We start from the raw sequence: 21,846 nt of genomic DNA, 5'->3' as shown, positions 1-21,846 counted from the left end.
CTGATCTGAATTGGGAGCTGGTTCCACAGGAGAGGAGCCTGAAAGCTGAAGGCTCTGCCTCCCATTCTACTCTTACAAACCCTAGGAACTACAAGTAAGCCTGCAGTCTGAGAGCGAAGCGCTCTATTGGGGTGATATGGTACTATGAGGTCCCTAAGATAAGATGGGACCTGATTATTCAAAACCTTATAAGTAAGAAGAAGAATTTTAAATTCTATTCTAGAATTAACAGGAAGCCAATGAAGCCAGTCACAAAGATTAAATTAGTAACACATGATGCTGTCATGGTTTAAAATCCTGCAGGGCAGCAAGGTCCCCCTGCTCAAGCCAGGCCCAGTCCAGGCCCATTTGAAGTTCACCAGTGACCATCTGGATGATCCAGAGGAGGCATGGGAGAAGGTCATGTGGTCAGATGAGACCAGAATAGAGCTTTTTGGAATCAGCTCTACTTACCATGTTTAGAGGATGAGAACAACCCCAAGAAAACCATTCCAACCGTGAAGCATGGGGGTGGAAACATCATACTCTGGGGGTGCTCGTCTGCAAAGGGGATAGGACGACTGCACCGTATTGAAGGGAGGATGGATGGGGTCATGTATTGCAACAACCTCCTTCCCTCAGTAAGAGCATTGAAGATGGGTCATGGCTGGGTCTTCCAGCATGACAGTGACCCCAAACACACAGCCAGGGCAAGAAGTATTTCAAGGTCCTGGAGTGGCCTGGCCAGTCTTCAGACATGAACTCAATAGAAAATCTTTGGAGGGAGCTGAAACTCCAAACCTGAAAGATCTAGAGAAGATCTGTATGGAGGAGTGGACCAAAATCCCTGCCGCAGTGTGTGCAAACCTGGTGAAAAACTACAGGAAAAGTTTTACCTCTGTAATTGCAAACAAAGGCTACTGTACCAAATATTAACATTGATTTTCACAGGTGTTCAAATACTTATTTGCAGCAGTAACATACAAATAAATTATTAAAAAATCATGCATTGTGATTTCCGGATTTTTTTTTTTTTTTAGATTAAGTCTCTCACAGTGGACATGCATTTAAGATGAAAATTTCAGACCCCTCCATTATTTCTAAGTGGGAGAACTTGCAAAACCACAGGGTGTTCAAATACTTATTTTCCTTACTGTATATATATATATATATATATATATATATATATATATATATATATATATTCATGGCAATCCCTCTGTGGTGAGGAAGATTGCCTCTTGATTGATTCATGGACAGGATATTATTTACTGGGCTTGGGTTTTAATATTGGGTTTGTTTAATGAGGAAATGTTGTTGCACGTTGACATACACACCTTGCCAGATCCTTAGCCCGCCCTGATGACTGACAAATCCCAGACGATCAAGGTCTGAGGACCTGCCGCAGCCTTCATCCGCCTTCACCGCCGTTGGGTTACAAACCCTCACCTCCTCTACCTGATCCGCCGTTAGATGTCCTGTTGGACCTTCATAGTTACCATAGCAGCTACAGGGTACACAAGTTCCCCACTGTATTTCACTCAAACAGGCAATCCCCTACTTGATTGGTTACCCACGTGTCATGACGCAGACAAGGAGTTGAATTTTGACACCCATATAGTGGGAGAAATATACTCTTTCCACCTGTGCTAGATTTACATAGGGGCCATTGGGGCCATGGCCCCAGGCCCAAGGACCCTGGGGGCCCATGGTCCCTGGGGGCCCATCCTCACCCCCCCCCCCCCAAAAAAAACACCTAAATAAAAAATATGCATTAAGAAAAATGAATACAAATTGTTTGAGTTTTACATGTTGATATTACAAAGGTTTTACAGATTTTGAGGTGCTGACCTCTGTTGCTAATTTAAGGGAAAGGCAAAGCAAGATTATTTCTATAGCACATTTCAGCAACAGGGCAATTCAAAGTGCTTTATATATACATACAAACAAACATTGCAGCAACACATTAAAAGAAACAAAAGACAATTAAAAGAAGAAACAAAATAGCAGGGAAAAAATTGAATATTAACATTAAAAAAGAGAAATAAAATCACAAAGAGTTTGTAAAATCTTCTAATTAAAAGCAGCTGTAAAAAGGTGAGTCTTCAACTTTTATTTAAAGGAACCAACAGTTTCTGTAGACCTGATATTTTCTGGGAGTTTGTTCCAAATATTTGGAGCCTAAAAGCTGAAAGCTGCTTCTCCATGTTTGGTTCTGGCTCTTGGGACTGTGAGCAAACCAATTCCAGATGCCCTGAGTGGTCTGGATGGTTCATACTGGGTCAGAAGGTCCCTAATATATTTTGGCCCTGAGCCGTTCATTGCTTTGTAGACCAGCAGCAGAATCTTAAAATCTATTCTCTGGCAGACAGGGAGCCGTGTAAAGACTTTAGAACTGGAGTGATGTGGTCCACTCTCCTGGTCTTAGTGAGGACTCGAGCAGCAGCGTTCTGGACCAGCTGCAACTGTCAGTCAGACAGTTGCAGCTGTCTGCAGACACACTATTACAGTAATCAAGCCTACTAAAGATAAATGCTTGCACCAGTTTTTCCTAGTCCTTCTGACACATTAGTCCTTTTATCCTCCATACATTCTTTAGATGGTAGTAGGCCAACTTTGTGACTGCCTTAATGTGTTTGTTAAAATTCAGCTCTGAGTCCATGATCATTCCTAGATTTCTGGCATGGTCAGTGGTTTTTAGCTTTAATGTTTGAAGCTGCTCGCTGACTTTTAATCTCTCATCTTTAGCTCCAAAAACAACCACCTCAGTTTTGTTTTTCTTTAGCTGGAGAAAGTTTAGGCTCATCCACTCATTACTTTGTTCAATACATGCACCTAGAATGTGTATTTGACCATGATCACCTGGTGACATTGTAATATAGAGCTGTGTCCCGGATCAACACAGCCTTTACTTTGGAAATGATCTGTTCGTTTCAGCCTGTCGATTGCCGCACAGGCGCGGCGCGCCCTCCGCCATTGTGCGCCGTCTTTAAACTGTTTGTAACACTCCTTAATCTGTGTGATTCCCATAAGATCTTCACCGAAAGCCATCTGAATTTTCCGAATGGTCTCCAACTGGCTGTCTCTCACAATTTCTGAAAAAATTTTGATGCAGTAAAGCGGCAGTTGATCAGCCAATTTCCTGACAATGAAAATCCGCCGAGGAGGCTGGACCACTCCTTCCACAAGGTGTGTTCACAGGCGAATGACGCAACCGACAGGCGTGAAAAAACTCACGCATGCGCACGAAGGTTCAAGCTTGGCTGAGGCAATCGCACGCGATTCAAATCCATATAGTTTTTGCAAAAAATAAAAAGGTCAAATAGTTTTCTAACAGTCCTTGTGTGTATATATATATATACGAGGGCTGTCAATAAAGTAACGGTCCTTTTTATTTTTTTCAAAAACTATATGGATTTCATTCATATGTTTTTACGTCAGACATGCTTGAACCCTCGTGCGCATGCGTGAGTTTTTCCACGCCTGTCGGTGTCGTCATTCGCCTGTGAGCACTCCTTGTGGGAGGAGTCGTCCAGCCCCTCGTCGGGATTCCTTTGTCTGAGAAGTTGCTGAGAGACTGGCGCGTTGTTTGATAAAAATTTTTTCTAAACCTGTGAGACACATCGAAGTGGACACGGTTCGAAAAATTAAGCTGGTTTTCAGTGAAACTTTTAACGGCTGATGAGAGATTTTGAGGTGAGACTGTCGCTTTAAGGACTTTTCACGGTGCGAGACGTCGCGCAGCGCTCTCAGCCGCCGTCGTCAGCCTGTTCAAGCTGAAAACCTCCACATTTCAGGCTCTATTGATCCAGGACGTCGTGAGAGAACAGAGAAGTTTCATAAGAAGTCGGTTTCAGCATTTTATCCGGATATTCCACTGTTAAAGGAGATTTTTTTTAATGAAAGACGTGCGGACGGGTCCGCGCGTCGGGACGCAGCCGCCGCGACGCTCCGCCACAGGAAAAACACCTCTGTTGAAAGCCTTAAGGACAAGTTGGAACATGTCCTGCCTGTTAAACAATTTCTCATATACTCACTCCACTGAAAGCCATCAAAAGCCGCCTGGATTTTACAAATGGTTATCAACACGGAGGTGTTTTTCCTGTGCCGCCGCACCGCGCCGGCTGCGTCCCGACGCGCGGATCCGTCCGCACGTCTTTCATTAAAAAAATCTCCTTTAACAGTGGAATATCCGGATAAAATGCTGAAACCGACTTCTTCTGAAACGTCTCTGTTCTCTCACGACGTCCTGGATCAATAGAGCCTGAAATGTGGAGGTTTTCAGCTTGAACAGGCTGATGACGCCGCCTGAGAGCGCTGCACGACGTCTCGCACCGTGAAAAGTCCTTAAAGCGACAGAATCACCTCAAAATCTCTCATCAGCCGTTAAAATTTTCACTGAAAACCAGCTTAATTTTTCGAACCGTGTCCACTTCGATGTGTCTCACAGGTTTAGAAAAAATTTTGATCAAACAAAGCGCCAGTCTCTCAGCAACTTCTCAGACAAAGGAATTCCGACGAGGGGCTGGATGACTCCTCCCACAAGGAGTGCTCACAGGCGAATGACGTCACCGACAGGCGTGGAAAAACTCACGCATGCGCACGAGGGTTCAAGCATGTCTGACGTAAAAACATATGAATGAAATCCATATAGTTTTTGAAAAAAATAAAAAGGACCGTTACTTTATTGACAGCCCTCGTATATATATATATATATATATTTTTTTTTTTTTTTATAGTGTTGATTGGAGTGAGATATGCCCTTTAAGGAGATTCAAATGATCTCATGGCAGGTTTGATATGGCATCACAAAAAGTGATTTGATCTATTAGTTTGTGATACCATAAAAAAATGCAGTAGATTTTCGTGATGGTATCACAAAATCTGGGTGGCTGTTGGTGTCATGATTAGGGTTAGGGTTAAAATGATTGATCAAAGCATCATAAAAATGTAATACATTTCATGTTGGTATCACAAAAAAAAAAAACAAGAAACAACTTGAGACTGGGCTGTATACTGCATGCAGGTGCCTCTGTGCTGTTGTGACAGAGGCCAGCAGGAGTCATTGTGCATGTGGTAGTCAGTAAACCTCACTCCCCATCACCAAAAGACACTCTGGCCACAGCCCCCAGAGCCCATGGGTTTTAGCCTTCTGGTTAGAAGGGCTACCTCCTATGCCGGAGATTGTGAGTTTGACACGAGGCCAAGAGGACACCCACTCTTCACCTGGCTACTTTTGGGAGGTGAAGATGAACCATTTGTGTCCTTGGTTGGTTGCCAACACGTACCCAAGACGGGTCCATGGTGTGTTGAATGCAGAAATAGCAGCTCTAGCAGATGTCTGTTAGCAGGATTACGTCAAAACTACTCCATGGATTCTCACCACAGATAGATAATAGGCTATGGAAGATTCCATTCAATTTTGGAGGTGATCCAGATGCAGATCCAGATTCTGGATTCTGGATCAAGATTTCACTTTATATAGGCTTTGAAGGGTTAGGTCAAAACTACTTCAATGATTATCAACAAATTTGCAGTGCAGATAGATATAAGGCCATGGATGACTCCATAAAATGTTGGCGGTGATCCGGATCCGGATTCTGGATCAAGTTTCACTTTATATAGGCGTTGAAGGATTACACTAAAACCACTTCATGGATTCTCACCAAATTTGCACTACTGATAGATATTCGGGCATGGAAGACTGCATTAAATTTGGAAAGTGATCTGGATATGGATCCGGATTCTGGATCAAGCTTTCCCATTATATAGGCTTTGAAGGATTACTTCAAAACTACTTCACAGGTTCTCACCAAATTTGCACCACAGATAGATATTAGGGCATGGAAGACTGAATTTTAGAGGTGATCCGGATTCAGATTTCTGATTGCTCTTGTTTTTTGTGTAGCTCAAGTAAAAATGCCCCATGCTTATTTTTGAAGCCTGTATACTTGTTGCTGCATATTGAATAATTCCTAAATATAATACCACTTAAAAGGTCTATAACAGTCCTAAATTTGTTTTTGTTTTCTCTGTGTCTGCTAATCAACTGTTTCTCAGGACACCCAATATTGACCAGCTGGCACAGGAAGGGGTAAAGCTGACACACCACATTGCTGCAGCAAGCCTCTGTACTCCCAGCAGGGCTGCATTCCTCACAGGACGATATCCGATACGATCAGGCCAGTTGAAACTTCACAAATGCAAATCACTTTACAGACTGGAGCAGTGCCAAAGCAATTGCTTATATGAAAAATTTCATTGTTAATTGATTCAGATCTTGTCACCGCCCATGATGCCACCTTATATGGTGACCAGGGCAGCTGGTCACTAGGAACTGCTAGGGTGCCACCCTCTCAAAATATTGAGACAGGAAAATATACAACATAATTAATTACTAAGTGTGGTTTGTTCAGAGTCAGCGTATGCAAGTGCCTGTCAGTGCCTGTATGTATTTAAATGTCTTCCAACACTTCATTTCAGTGTTTTCATTTCAGTGTTTTCATTTCAGTTCATTTCATTTCAGTTAGTGAGAGTAAAGCCCAGTTCCTGGTTGGGTCCTGAGGCTGAGTTTTAATTTTAACAGCAAACTTTGCCTCATGGATGCAGCTCCCGGACCAGTTCACACAGTTTTTTTTATCTAATTTTATTGGACACTGGGCAAATCCTTCACAGCGAGTATAGGAGTTCCAGTCAGTCATCACTTTGGTTGTAATACCGAAAAAATTATTTGTACGCCGAACACCGCCACAGCCTTTGTATTCCAAGTTTAACTTGTGGCTACCTTGGTCTTGTTTTGTATGTGTGCTTTTACGTGCCGAAGCAGAGATCAGAGCAAAGCAATTGTTGGAATCTTTAAAGGCTCTGAAACATTGAGATGTTTAACCTTTTCGAAATGTTTTACTGACTGAATTCAAAATAAGAAGCAGACTGTAGGCTAACTAAGCTATAATACCTAGTTATCACTTGATAACATTAGATATCAAGGTAGTATATCACATAGAGTAATACTAATATGATCTTAAAGGCAGCCTGAACATCTTATGGTACACTCTGCAGCGAACTTAAAAAGAACAGTGACTCGACCAAATGTAATATTTTTATTGGACCTAATGTCTGCCGCTTATTTAAGGCAGGCCTTTATTTTTTTTCAGTGGAATTTTTGTCCTGGTCATTAAATTAGGCAGGTCCTGATTCAGGATTCCCAGTAGATTGTTCGGCGCCTCCTGACTGTAACTAATCCATTACATACATATAACACATTTGATCCATTTTACACATATAACAGATTTTGTCCATTTTATAGATATAACGGATTTCGATTATAACAGAAAAAATTTGCTGGTCCACTTGAATCATTATATGCTGGGTAGGTTTTCTGTTGTGTTGACACTTGATAGTGTAGCAGGAAGAATATGTGTTTTAGGATATTTTGAAATGATCACTTCTGGATAATGTTACCTCGAATAATGGGGGCAGCGTATGACTGAATGATATTATAACAAGGTTATAATATCACTGATTTTAGGCTCAGTCAATAGGAAATATTAAAATCAGTCTCTAATCTAACAGTAGTAAGTTCTGCAGGTCAAGTGTCAATTACTTTTTCATCTATTTTTATTCTATTTGGATGCTCTTATTATGCTTTTATGTGTGTTTTTCGTACTGTTCTTTTTATATTTTCTTTAGTTGGTGCTATTGGAAAGCACTTTGGTTCAGTGAAAACTGTTGTAAAGTGCTATAGAAACAAAACTTGTTGATTGATTGATTGAAGTCCAACCCCTCTGTAATACAATACAAAATCACAGACAACTTCACACGTTTAAAACATTTATTTAACTCAGGCAGGAGTTAAATAACAGGACATATCACAGTAAGCAATTTGATAATGATGAGGTTCAATGAGCAATTATTATATGATGTTTATGTAATTTGGTTAGTTGCAGGAGTTTAAGAATGAATTCCGTTCGAATCCGCTGGGGATTTACTTTGTTATTTATTAACGTGAGAGATGGTTAGTGACAGTGAATAGAATTAAATAAAGCCACTCTGTTTTATCTGACACCATAGCCTGGTGTGCAGCTGGTCTCCGTGAGGTCAGATGCTGTGAGCCATCTCGTTTTCAGTCGATGAGCCATCCGTCTGTGCAGCTGTCTGCGCAGCTGTCTCCAGTACCTTGGCAGAGAGACTCTGCCGGTCACCATGCCCGGTTTCGTTGGTTACCAGGGGCTCTTTCAGTTTTTATGCTGCGACTTGTGGCGGCGCTTTGAATCGCTGTTGACGGCTCAGCTAACCTGGATGTTTTTATCTCTGCAGCGCTTGCTGTCTGGGATCGTCAGAATAAAGGCTCGAGTGTCTTTATTTTCTGTTCACCGTCATCATCTTTGGAAGCCGGATCAAATCACAAAATTCGATACAACTAGTTGACTTTGTAAGAAAAAGATTCACAAGATGAATTTGGAGTTCAAGAAGAAAAAGGTTTTAATTTGAAAAATTGTCAAAGGAAGTTAAATGCGCCTGTGCGTTTAACTTGACAAAAGTGGAGAAAAAGTTATTTATAGAAAAAAATGAAAAAGTAATTTCTTGTTTGGTGCACACAACCAAGAAATAAGTTTAGGCAACAGGTGGTTGCGAGACAGACAAAGGGTCATAAAAATTTGGATGGCTAAGGCAGCGTCTCGAGACCCAAGAAAAATGCAGGTTGAGAAGAGAAGAGAAGCGAAGCAAAAAGGGAAGAGCCAGAGAGGGAGTTCCCCAGGGGTGCATGCCTTTAAAGGGTTAAAAAGCTGCACCCCCCAAGAATTCTGGGTACTGTAGTTTTTTTCTCTGCATTTCTTTGTCTAGTTTTATAATAAATCGGTATCTGCTATTTTAAATTCCCGCTTAACCAAGCAAGTCCTGTATTGTAAAACTCTAGTAAACAATTTCCCTTAGAACTACCACACAACACAATTATATATGAAAAAGCACATTTGATAACTTTCTACAATCGATGATCAGAGCAAAAAGGCACAAGACATATACATTCCATGTGTGAAGTTAAATGACCACATTTTAGTTATTTCCTTTCTTTTCCTCTTTTTTTTCTTGTTACAACAACAAAGTACAACTTTTTAAATGTGGTTACAACTTTATAACATTGCAAGAGTTGGGCACATGTCCTTTCCCAATTCCACCAGCAGGGGTCACTCTTGTTCCACATAAAATCATAAAACATGAAATCCGTTAATCTTGCATCGATTTTAACCAGTCAAACTGCGTTGTGATGGCCAAGTTGAGGGTAATCCTTCTGTTGTATGGTCTTATTAGAATTGTGTTGTGAAGACACAGTTTTTGGACTTTGGGGAAAGTAGGCCTTTCTGTGGTCTGTGTTTTAGATGAAAAACAATCTGGTTTTGGGATCTGATAAGGGTTTCACAGTTCCATGAGGAATGCACTTTAAACAGTCTTAAATCCTGTTAGTGGTGGGGGTTGATGACAGTTGGCCATCCTGTGCTAAGCCAGAAAAGCCTCCTTTTGACAACTAGATATATCCCAGATCTTTGGGATATATTGGGTTTCTCTGAAGACAGATTTTAGGACTTTTGCTTAATGCAAACTTAGGAGGTTGAATGGCGACTGCAATCTTCTCACTACAATAGGAACTCCATTTTCACAATAATGATGTATTTCCCATTATTGAGAAAAACAGTCTGCAAGATGCTCAGCTTTGTGCACGCTGGTAAGTATTGTCATTGATATAACTGTGAAAAATCTAAGAAATATATCTGTGTGATCAGACAGCCTGAAAAACAGCAGAGAGGTGCGCATGCATGGTGGCGTGACACAGACAGCAGAGTCACCACACATTGGGATCTAAAATCCAACAGATTCTGAAAAAGTTCAGCATTTTGGGCTGAAGTGTGTCGCCTCCTCTCTGTACATTCTCAGTAAATCTGAGGTACCACTTTCAAATGAAAGCTCAGAAGCTTCATTATCAGATGTAGCAGCGTTCGTTTCACTGTTTGTCAGCCATCAAGATGTTTTTGCTTTTCCTAAAATGTACATCACATGCCGAGCAATGACATTTTCCAGAAATGCAACTGCTGAGTTGCAGAGCGCGAGGGATAATTATCAGTAAAATACATTAGGGACCACTAATTATTACCGCATGTGCACAGATGGAGTTACAATCCTGAATACTTTGATATTGTGTTGCTAACTGGGACGTTAAATACGTAATGTGCAACATGTCCTTGTTTTTGTATTTGTTTGTGGCTCATTTTTTATGTAATATTAATATTTTTGGGGTTATTTTTTCATTCCATTTTTCCATTGTTCTTGCAAGAAGGAAGGCATAAGTACTTTTTAGTCTGTGTAAATTGGTTTGAGTATCAAATTTTGTTATTTCTTACGTTGCAAGTTCATCATTAGCACTTACATTTTTTTTTTGGGCGGGGGGGGGGGGAGCTGGACCTTTTGTTTTTCAAAAAAAAAAGCTTTTTTTTGGTCAGTATAGAGGGGTTTCAAAATTTGAATCACAAGGACAAATTTCATGACATTGTGTGAATCAGGCACTTTTTTGAAATATATATACATATGTAAAGGGCTACGCCTGTCTGTCTGACTGGGATAAACTCCCAAACTATAATATGGAGCCCTAAAAACCATATATATTCTGAATCCTCATGACATGGGGAACAAACTGGTACCATTTATTTTTTTTAAGTTGAACTGAAAATTACCCCCAAAATAGCCATTTATGTAAGACCATACAGTGTTGTATCATGTGCTTTTCATGCTGCCACTTCTGGGGAACAAACTGGTACCATTTTTTAAAAAGTTGAACTGAAAATTATCCCCAAAATAGCCGTCTGTGGGTATGACCAGGCAGATTCAAATTTCCAGCCCTGTATATGTGTTGGCCATCTCTATTTATTTAATCCTTTTCTACAGCACACTCAGTACAGCACAGCTACAACACACTCAGCAAAACAACAACATGCTTCAGCTGAGGCTGTGGGTATGACCAGGCAGATTCAAATTTCCAGCCATGTATATGTGTTGGCCATCTCTGTTTATTTAATCCCTTTCTTCAGCTACTTTATGTTCTCAACTGTTAAGCACCTGACTGTCCTGTACATCTCAGTTTGCCTTCCTGTCTGAATACATTCATTTTATGTTTGTAAAATTGCAATGTAAAAACAGTGAAATACACCACTGCCTCAATTTTGATTCATTGATATTTACATTTACTGTTACCTATCATTTCTGTGTAATTTTGTTATAAATTTCATTGCAAAACAAAGTCTGCATGAAGGACTTCAAATGTGTTTGTCTTTTAACAAAGTATTTCCACTTAGTTTGGGGAGTCCACCTCTTATAGTTCTGCTGGACAAACTTTAGCCCATTAAATATAATATTTATAAGACATTAGCATTACAAAAATAAATGTTGGGCAATTGTTTTGATTAAAATGATTGGCATTTGGCTTATGTCTAAAACAGGTTAACCCGGGCAGCACTGGGTACCCCAGCTAGTATTTCATAAAGTAATCCACAGCACATCATAGAGCAGGGGTATTCAATTCATTCCAGAAAGGGCCAAGAGGGTGCAGGTTTTCTTTGAAACCGTCCACTTTACCAGGTGATTTCACTAATTAACTGATTACATCTGCTCAAAGTAAAAGTAAGCAAGTCCCTTCGGCTGCTCCCTTGTTTGCACTTGGGGTCACCACAGCAAATCCAAGGTGGATCTGCATGTTGAATTGGCACAGATTTTATGCCGGATGCCTGTCCTGATGCAGCTCCACATGGAGAAATGTGGCAGGGGTTGGATTAGATCCGGGAAACTTTCGCATTGAAACCAAGCACACTAACCACTTGGTCACCACTCCTGCACATCTGCTCAAAGTAAAAATAAATAAATAAATAAATAAATGTGTGTGTATACAGTACTACAGTACATATTTAATATTTAATACATTTTTTGTGGTGTATAAGATGTCTTGTTTCTTTTGTGGTGTACAGTAGCTCTGCGGGAGCACCCCCAATTTCCTTGCCCCCCCCCCCGTACAATGATAATAAAGACTATTCTGTTCGAATAGCTCTGGTCTGTGAATTAATCATGTTCTTCGTTTTACTTACACACAGGAATGGCTGGTCATGGAAGACTTGGAGTCTATATATTTTCTGCAGCATCTGGAGGACTTCCGAGCCATGAGGTTACATTTGCTAAGATAGCAAAGCAACAAGGCTATAACACTGCTATAATTGGTGTGTTGATTTTATTATTATTACTATTATTATGCCCCAAGGCCAAAATATCCTAGTGTTGAGGAATTGATACACAAGCAGAGGCTGGCCTGGGTGTCCACAAACCTAGACTTTTCGAAGTAAAAGAAACTGACAAATAAGCTACATGTAATTTCAACCCCACACATGCCGGCGCGGGGATGAGAATGTCTTCAGCTACATTCTTTCAAAATCTTTTCCATAGGGTTTTCTGGACTTCTGATCTGTTATTTGAGTTTTAGAACACAACTGTTGTGAAACAATCAGAAACTAATGGCTTGTTTCTGTGATTTAGTATATTTCTCTGTTGGAAACAGCATCTTCTCTCTCTCTGTCACTGATGATCACACCTGCTCCTAATTTCCATTAAATATTCAGCTACCACTAAGCACACAATAGTGTGCAGGTAATGAATGTTTATGAGTTCATTGGTATAAATATCTCATGAGGTGAAAGAATTATCACTGTCAATAGCTCCTTCAAATCGTCATCCGTCAGCACAAAAAAAACCAAGGTTCAAGGTTCACCAGATTTGAATCTCAATTTGTACTTCTTATATGTCCCTTGACTTTGGGCACTACTATATTACAAGTGTTTTTTTTATTGTTTCCTTTTCATTTCAATTCAGTATATTTATACAAGTGCATCTAAAATGTTGCTATGAAGCTTTTGATGAAATGAATTTAAAAATGAAGCTTTTATTTTTAATTTTTGATAATTATGGTCTACAGCTCCAAATAAATAAACAATGGATTTTGCAAAACTATGGTGGTCTACATTTTCGGAATTGGTAGTGTAAGTAATTTGGTGGCCAAAGAAGATTTGAAGATTGAAAGTAGTATAAATAGTGTGTTGTGAAATCATTCCACCCCAGCAAAAGAACAGTTCAAAGGCATCATTAATAGCCCAAAATTACCAGGACATTCATACCCACAACTGTAAAGTATATGTTGGTATTTGAACTTGTTCCTTTTTTTCTCACTTCATATTTTGATGTTCCCACCCCACCCCTTTCAGGAAAATGGCACCTGGGGCTTAACTGTAAGAGCAGCGATGATCACTGCCACCACCCCAGTACCCATGGCTTTGACCATTTCTATGGTATAACTGTGACCAACGTACGGGACTGCCAGCCCGGCCACGGCACAGTGTTCCAGATACATAAATATTTACCATACAAGAATCTGGGCATTGGCTTATTGACTGTGGTCCTGCTCCACTCCATCAGTGTGATTACAATACGGCGAAAGTTGATTGGAAGTCTGTTGTTGGTGTTGGCTGTGGCAGCAGTTGTGTTTGCAGGATTTCTGAGGATTTACCGCTACTTCAACTGCATACTCATGCGAGATCACAGAATCGTGGAACAGCCGTTCACATCTGAAAATCTGACGCAAAGAATGACTAATGAGGCAGTGGACTTCATAGAAAGGTATGTTTGAGTTATACACCCACAAAGATCCCCTCCATCAAAAGAGTGAAAAGCTTTAGTCAGTTTACACAAACTGTTTCCAGATTGCTGAGATGGTGCAGGTTTTTCATTAGCTGATTTTAGTGATGAGCGTCACCCATCTGCTCACAGTGGTGTTAATTAGCAAAATCACCCGAGTCTGTGGTTGCACAGGTAGTGGTTAACACTCTGCCACCGTGGCTATGTTGTTTCACAGCAAGAAGGTCAATGGTTCAACAATGCTCAATGGATACTCTTGCTTGCCTCTACTGGTGGTTGGCTCTCACTGCGGTATTGTATCACCTCCTGTTCCGGAGCACAGCGGTGTTTTGCTGTATCTGTTAGCTGTTTAATCTGCGCAGTTAGATTGATCTAGTTACCTAGATAACGATTTGTTTCACAGTGTAATCTTCACGTGCCTTAACTAAAGCACTCCCTCTGCTGAATCACCTCTAAATTATTTACATGTTATTCACTTTGCATGTTTTTAGGAATCCGCTAGCTTAGCGCAGCTACTAGCTCTTAGCCGGTTTAGCATGGCGGCTTCTCCTGTCTCTCCCGCACTTTTCTGCTCTGGGTGTGAAATGTTTAGTTATTCCTCGGCCTCCTTTAGTAGTAATGGTACTTGTAATAAGTGTAGCTTATTCGTAGCTTTGGAGGCCAGGCTGGACGAATTGGAGACTCGGCTCCGCACCGTGGAAAATTCTACAGCTAGCCAGGCCCCTAGCCAGGCCCCTAATTCATTTGAAAGCTTGACTCTTAGTCTTGTCCATCCAAATTGGAAGTCCCAAAAACCAGTTTTATTTGTTGTTATCTATCGTCCTCCTGGTTGTTACTGTTGAGTTTCTCTGTGAATTTTCAGAACTTTTGTCTGACTTAGTGCTTAGCTCAGATAAGATAATTATAGTGGGCGATTTTAACATCCACACAGATGCTGAGAATGACAGCCTCAACACTGCATTTAATCTATTATTAGACTCAGTTGGCTTTGCTCAAAAAGTAAATGAGTCCACCCACCACTTTAATCATATCTTAGATCTTGTTCTGACTTATGGTATGGAAATTGAAGACTTAACAGTATTCCCTGAAAACTCCCTTCTGTCTGATCATTTCTTAATAACATTTACATTTACTCTGATGGACTACCCAGCAGTGGGGAATAAGTTTCATTACACTAGAAGTCTTTCAGAAAGCGCTGTAACTAGGTTTAAGGATATGTTTCCTTCTTTATGTTCCCTAATGCCATATACCAACACAGTGCAGAGTAGCTACCTAAACTCTGTAAGTGAGATAGAGTATCTCGTCAATAGTTTTACATCCTCATTGAAGACAACTTTGGATGCTGTAGCTCCTCTGAAAAAGAGAGCTTTAAATCAGAAGTGCCTGACTCTGTGGTATAACTCACAAACTCGCAGCTTAAAGCAGATAACCCGTAAGTTGGAGAGGAAATGGCGTCTCACTAATTTAGAAGATCTTCACTTAGCCTGGAAAAAGAGTCTGTTGCTCTATAAAAAAGCCCTCCGTAAAGCTAGGACATCTTACTACTCATCACTAATTGAAGAAAATAAGAACAACCCCAGGTTTCTTTTCAGCACTGTAGCCAGGCTGACAAAGAGTCAGAGCTCTATTGAGCCGAGTATTCCTTTAACTTTAACTAGTAATGACTTCATGACTTTCTTTGCTAATAAAATTTTAACTATTAGAGAAAAAATTACTCATAACTATCCCAAAGACGTATCGTTATCTTTGGCTGCTTTCAGTGATGCCGGTATTTGGTTAGACTCTTTCTCTCAGATTGTTCTGTCTGAGTTATTTTCATTAGTTACTTCATCCAAACCATCAACATGTCTATTGGACCCCATTCCTACCAGGCTGCTCAAGGAAGCCCTACCATTATTTAATGCTTCGATCTTAAATATGACCAATCTATCTTTATTAGTTGGCTATGTACCACAGGCTTTTAAGGTGGCAGCAATTAAACCATTACTTAAAAAGCCATCACTTGACCCAGCTATCTTAGCTAATTATAGGCCAATCTCCAACCTTCCTTTTCTCTCAAAAATTCTTGAAAGGGTAGTTGTAAAACAGCTAACTGATCATCTGCAGAGGAATGGTCTATTTGAAGAGTTTCAGTCAGGTTTTAGAATTCATCATAGTACAGAAACAGCATTAGTGAAGGTTACAAATGATCTTCTTATGGCCTCCGACAGTGGACTCATCTGTGTGCTTGTTCTGTTAGACCTCAGTGCTGCTTTTGATACTGTTGACCATAAAATTTTATTACAGAGATTAGAGCATGCCATAGGTATTAAAGGCACTGCGCTGCGGTGGTTTGAATCATATTTATCTAATAGATTACAATTTGTTCATGTAAATGGGGAATCTTCTTCACAGACTAAGGTTAATTATGGAGTTCCACAAGGTTCTGTGCTAGGACCAATTTTATTCACTTTATACATGCTTCCCTTAGGCAGTATTATTAGACGGCATTGCTTAAATTTTCATTGTTACGCAGATGATACCCAGCTTTATCTATCCATGAAGCCAGAGGACACACACCAATTAGCTAAACTGCAGGATTGTCTTACAGACATAAGGACATGGATGACCTCTAATTTCCTGCTTTTAAACACAGATAAAACTGAAGTTATTGTACTTGGCCCCACAAATCTTAGAAACATGGTGTCTAACCAGATCCTTACTCTGGATGGCATTACGCTGACCTCTAGTAATACTGTGAGAAATCTTGGAGTCATTTTTGATCAGGATATGTCATTCAAAGCGCATATTAAACAAATATGTAAGACTGCTTTTTTGCATTTACGCAATATCTCTAAAATTAGAAAGGTCTTGTATCAGAGTGATGCTGAAAAACTAATTCATGCATTTATTTCCTCTAGGCTGGACTATTGTAATTCATTATTATCAGGTTGTCCTAAAAGTTCCCTGAAAAGCCTTCAGTTAATTCAAAATGCTGCAGCTAGAGTACTGACGGGGACTAGAAGGAGAGAGCATATCTCACCCATATTGGCCTCTCTTCATTGGCTTCCTGTTAATTCTAGAATAGAATTTAAAATTCTTCTTCTTACTTATAAGGTTTTGAATAATCAGGTCCCATCTTATCTTAGGGACCTCGTAGTACCATATCACCCCAATAGAGCGCTTCGCTCTCAGACTGCAGGCTTACTTGTGGTTCCTAGGGTTTGTAGGAGTAGAATGGGAGGCAGAGCCTTCAGCTTTCAGGCTCCTCTCCTGTGGAACCAGCTCCCAATTCAGATCAGGGAGACAGACACCCTCTCTACTTTTAAGATTAGGCTTAAAACTTTCCTTTTTGCTAAAGCTTATAGTTAGGGCTGGATCAGGTGACCCTGAACCATCCCTTAGTTATGCTGCTATAGACGTAGACTGCTGGGGGGTTCCCATGATGCACTGTTTCTTTCTCTTTTTGCTCTGTATGCACCACTCTGCATTTAATCATTAGTGATCGATCTCTGCTCCCCTCCACAGCATGTCTTTTTCCTGGTTCTCTCCCTCAGCCCCAACCAGTCCCAGCAGAAGACTGCCCCTCCCTGAGCCTGGTTCTGCTGGAGGTTTCTTCCTGTTAAAAGGGAGTTTTTCCTTCCCACTGTAGCCAAGTACTTGCTCACGGGGTCGTTTTGACCGTTGGGGTTTTACATAATTATTGTATGGCCTTGCCTTACAATATAAGGCGCCTTGGGGCAACTGTTTGTTGTGATTTGGCGCTATATAAAAAAAAATTGATTGATTGATTGATTGACCACACGTCTGATTGAAAAGAGCTGCATGGAATCAGTGAGTCACATTGACTGTTAGGTTCATCCTGTCCAGTAGTTCTAATCCACCTTAGTAGAAGAAGAAAAATGTATGCTTCAGATGTGAAGTTAACACGTCATTTGAACCATGGACTAATAATGACACCAAAGTTATATTGGTAAGTAAGTAAGCTTTATTTATATAGCACTTTTCACAGACCAAGGTCACAAAGTGCTTCACACGATATAAATAGACAATAAAAACAACACATACAAATATAGAACAATAAAATAAATTGACACTAAAATGCCAGTTTAAAAAAATGTGTCTTTAGTTGCTGTCTAAAAACATCCACAGAGTCTAGTGAGCGAAGAGAACAGGGAAGTTCATTCCAGAGGCGAGGTGCCACAGCTTTAAAAGATCTGTCCCCTCGAGTTTTAAAACAAGTTCGGGGAACCATCAGCAGGTTCTGATTGGAAGACCTCAAACTCCTGCTGTAAACATAAGGCTGGATCAGGTCCTTAATGTATTCCGGTGCCTGTCCATGTAGAGCTCTAAAGGTCAGCACGAGGATTTTGTAATTTATCCTGTAAAAAACAGGGAGCCAATGTAAAGACTTGAGGACAGGAGTAATATGCATTCTCCTGTGGGCGCGGGTAAGAAGTCGTGCAGCAGAATTTTGCACTACCTGCAGACGGACCAGCTCTTTCTTACTGAGGCATGTAAAGAGACTGTTACAATAATCAAGTCGTGAAGAAACAAATGCATGCACAATCATCTCTAGCTCATTAAAAGCCACCATTTTGCGTAATTTGGAAATGTTTCGAATTTGGAAAAAACAGTTCTTAACGAGCTGCCTGGTGTGATGTTCCAAAGACATCCCTCCATCCAAAATGACACCCAGGTTACGCAGGCTGCCTTTAACAGAGCTGCTCAGATTACCAAGGTGATTCTTAATGACAGACATAGCACTATCTGGAGCTACAATCAATGTCTCAGTCTTATTAGAATTCAACTGCAGGCTGTTTTCAGTAAACCATTCTGTAATTTTAGTGAGACAACTAATGAGAGAACAAATTTTCTGTGCTTCAGTTGTCTTAAAAGAACAGTACAGCTGCAAGTCATCGGCATACAAATGGTAGGACACATCACAGAACTGCTGGATCAGCTTACCAAGAGGAAGGATATACAGCAGGAACAAAATCGGACCCAGGACTGAGCCCTGCGGGACACCCCACAAAAGATCAGCAGATTCAGACATCACATTGTTCACAGAAACACTAAAAGTTCTACCAACCAAGTAAGAGCTAAACCACTCTAATACAGGACCTGACATGCCAACCGTATCCCTCAATCTATTAATCAAAATGCCATGGTCAACGGTATCGAATGCAGATGACAGATCCAATAAAACCAGCACAGAACATTTACCACTATCAGCGGCCATCATAATGTCACTAGCCACCTTCAACAGGGCAGTTTCAGTGGAATGAAACTCACGGTATCCGGACTGAAATGTGTCATAGATGTTGTTAGTCTGCAAAAATGATTTAAGTTGGACACAGACCACCTTTTCCAAGACTTTAGCCAAAAAGGGGGTCTTTGATATTGGCCTAAAGTTCTTCAGTTCCATAGAGTCCAATCCTGCTTTCTTTAGCCGTGGTTCCACAACAGCATGTTTAAAAGAACAAGGAAACACACCAGTCGACAAGGACATATTGAAAATTTTAACAATACAAGGCCCAATAGAGTCAAAAACATTCATAAACAATCTAAAAGGAACTACATCCAAAATACCAGAGGTTGGTTTCATTATGTTGATGACAGATAGAATGTCCTCAATTGTAACAAGCTTAAAAGAGGTCCAGCATTGAGTGGGAGGTCCCAAATACCGGGAATCACAACAAGAGGGCAATGAGAGCGGCAAACTATCTTTTATGACTCTGACTTTGTCAATGAAGAAATTAAGGAACTCATCACTACTTGTTTTAGGAAGAACAGGAGTTACAGCAGCAGCAGGTGACACAATAGAGCTGATTGTGTCAAAGAGCACTTTGGGATTTCTCTTATTTGAGGCAATCAGCCGATAAAAATAGCTTTCCCTGGCCTCCTCTAACATCTTATTTAAGGAGGATATTAGATCTCTTAAATGTAGCCTGTGGACCTCCAATTTTGTTGATTTCCATAAACGTTCAATCTGGCGACATAATCTCCTTTGATTCATAATCGCATCATTGATCCAAGGACAGAATCGGCCACAGGAAACCTTATTAGCTTTAAGTGGTGCTATCTGATCCAAAATAATAGCACAATGGCTGTTAAAACAGTGCAGTCGTTGGTGAGTAAACGACCATATTTTATGGCAGAAATGAGGTCCAGGTTGTTAAAAGCGGCATTTCTCCTTTAATTCGGGTTGGTTTATATATGCGTATGTCTCCAGTGATTTTTAAACGAGCAGCCAGCTGTTGATTAAATAATCTCTTAATTTTGCTGTCTGAAGGACCTAAATAACCTCTTAATTTTGCTAGTGAGTTACACCAGGATGATGCATTTTACTTAAAAATAAAACTGTACTCAGAAGTATTGGAACACTTGGCATTTCACACATTTTAATTTGTTTATCCCATTTCAAATACAAATAAATAAATCTGAAGTTATCGTCGTTAAACTCAAATTGAAAGCAAATGTCTGCAACTTGATATAAATTAATTAAAAATATAAAATACAGCTTCCTGATGAAGTGGTGTAGAGGAGGATTTTCTTAAAAAGATGACCTGAACATTCAGCTACAATTTGTTAGAAAATACATCTGAGATGAAAGCCTAGATTTGAAGTTTTGGTGAAAGAAACGTTTGTATTTTTTCATAATTGATTGTAAATAAAGTCCAAGACATTTCCAAGTGACTTTGAAATGCTCATGTTTCCATCTCCTGACTTGTCTGAAGAAAACTGGCAATAAAACTGATTTTTATTTACAGGTTTTTTTCAAGTTTTAGAGATTTGCTTTCAGTTTGAGCTTGAGGAAGATAATTTTAGAAATTTTTATTCTTTATATTTTTTGTATTTCTTGAATTTGAAATGGCATGAACAAATTTAAATGTATGAAGTACCAAGTGTTCCAATATTTTTGGAGGGCACTGTATCCCTTCAAAATAAGTTTGGTATCATTACTGTATTGTTTAAGAATGTTTAAGAATAATTTTCACTGTTGCTGCACTTGTGTGCAGGTTCATCACGGCGTTGCTTCGAATTCCTCTGCACGTCTGTCTCAATGTGCCGAAAAAGTGCTAATGTCCACGTCTTTTCACAATTCCTGTGCTAGTCAGACGACGTTCCGGATAAAACACAGCGTCCAGTTTGGAAATGAACGGCACATTCCACTGTTACAGGAGTTTTTGTCATGGAAAGAGGAGCAGAGGCTTCGCGCGCTGCGGCGGTGCCGCATGGCGCAAAGCAACGCCGTGATGAAGCCTCACGGGACATGTTCTGGCATGTCCAGGCACATCCACAATTTCTCGGATAATCACTCGACTGAAAAACCACCAACAGCTGTCTGAACGCCATCTCAAAGCCGTCCTGTGAGACCAAAACGGAGGTGGTTTTGTCTCGCTCCAGTAGCGAATCCATCGTGACGCGCGAAGCCTCGGCTCGGCTTTCCATGACAAAATCTCTTGTTAAAAGTGAAATCTGCCGGAAAATGGTTGATGTCCAGCTCTTCTGATAACCAGAGAAATGGCACACGATGGCCACGGATCCAGACAGCCATCCGTTTAGAAATGAAATGGTTGTTCAGCCTGTCGATGGCGGCTTCGGAGTGCGGCGCGCCCCACAGCCGCTGGAGGCCGTCCTTAAAGTGACTGTAACACTCCTTATTCTCTACCAAGCCCGTAACATTTTCACCGAAAGCCAGATAAATTTTTCTAATGGTTTCCAGCTGCCAGTCTCTAACAGTTTCTGAAAAAATTCTGAGGGAAAAAAAGCCCAAATCATTCCGCCATTTCCTGGCAATGAAAATCCGACGAGGGGGCTGGACCACTCCTCACTCAAAGCCTGCTCACAGGTGAATGACGCAACCGACAGGCGTGGAAAAACTCACGCATGCGCACGAGGGTTCAAGCTTGTCTGACGCAATCACACGTGATTCAAATCCATATGGTTTTTGAAAAAAATAATAAGGTCGGCTACTTTTCTAATAGACCTCGTATTTATCAGCAGACGTATTGGTATCATATTTTTTTTGTTACCTAAATCATTATCATATTGGCCACCTGTTGTAATTTTAATCATGTGTGTCTGATAATGCTATGTTACAAACTGTAACATAGCATTATCATGTAACGTCCTAGGAAGTTAAAGGAAGTTAGGAAGTTAAAG

General features: G+C 40.4%; 1 protein-coding gene across 3 annotated transcripts in view; it reads left to right on the top strand.

Annotated features, from left to right (window-relative positions):
- The window catches only part of sts (steroid sulfatase (microsomal), isozyme S), a 74,554-nt gene that overhangs the window by 29,547 nt on the left and 23,161 nt on the right, over positions 1–21,846 (top strand). For all 3 annotated transcript variants that reach the window (XM_034173626.1, XM_034173620.1, XM_034173631.1), the window contains 3 exons: positions 6,040–6,161; positions 12,111–12,233; positions 13,269–13,680. In XM_034173626.1, the coding sequence (XP_034029517.1) occupies positions 6,040–6,161; positions 12,111–12,233; positions 13,269–13,680 (657 nt within the window). The remainder of the gene's footprint in view (positions 1–6,039; positions 6,162–12,110; positions 12,234–13,268; positions 13,681–21,846) is intronic.

Source organism: Thalassophryne amazonica, chromosome 1 (assembly GCF_902500255.1).
Source record: "Thalassophryne amazonica chromosome 1, fThaAma1.1, whole genome shotgun sequence".
Lineage (NCBI taxonomy): Eukaryota > Metazoa > Chordata > Actinopteri > Batrachoidiformes > Batrachoididae > Thalassophryne > Thalassophryne amazonica.
The sequence above is the reverse complement of the archived record's forward strand: the minus strand, read 5'-3'. Positions and strand labels throughout refer to the sequence as shown.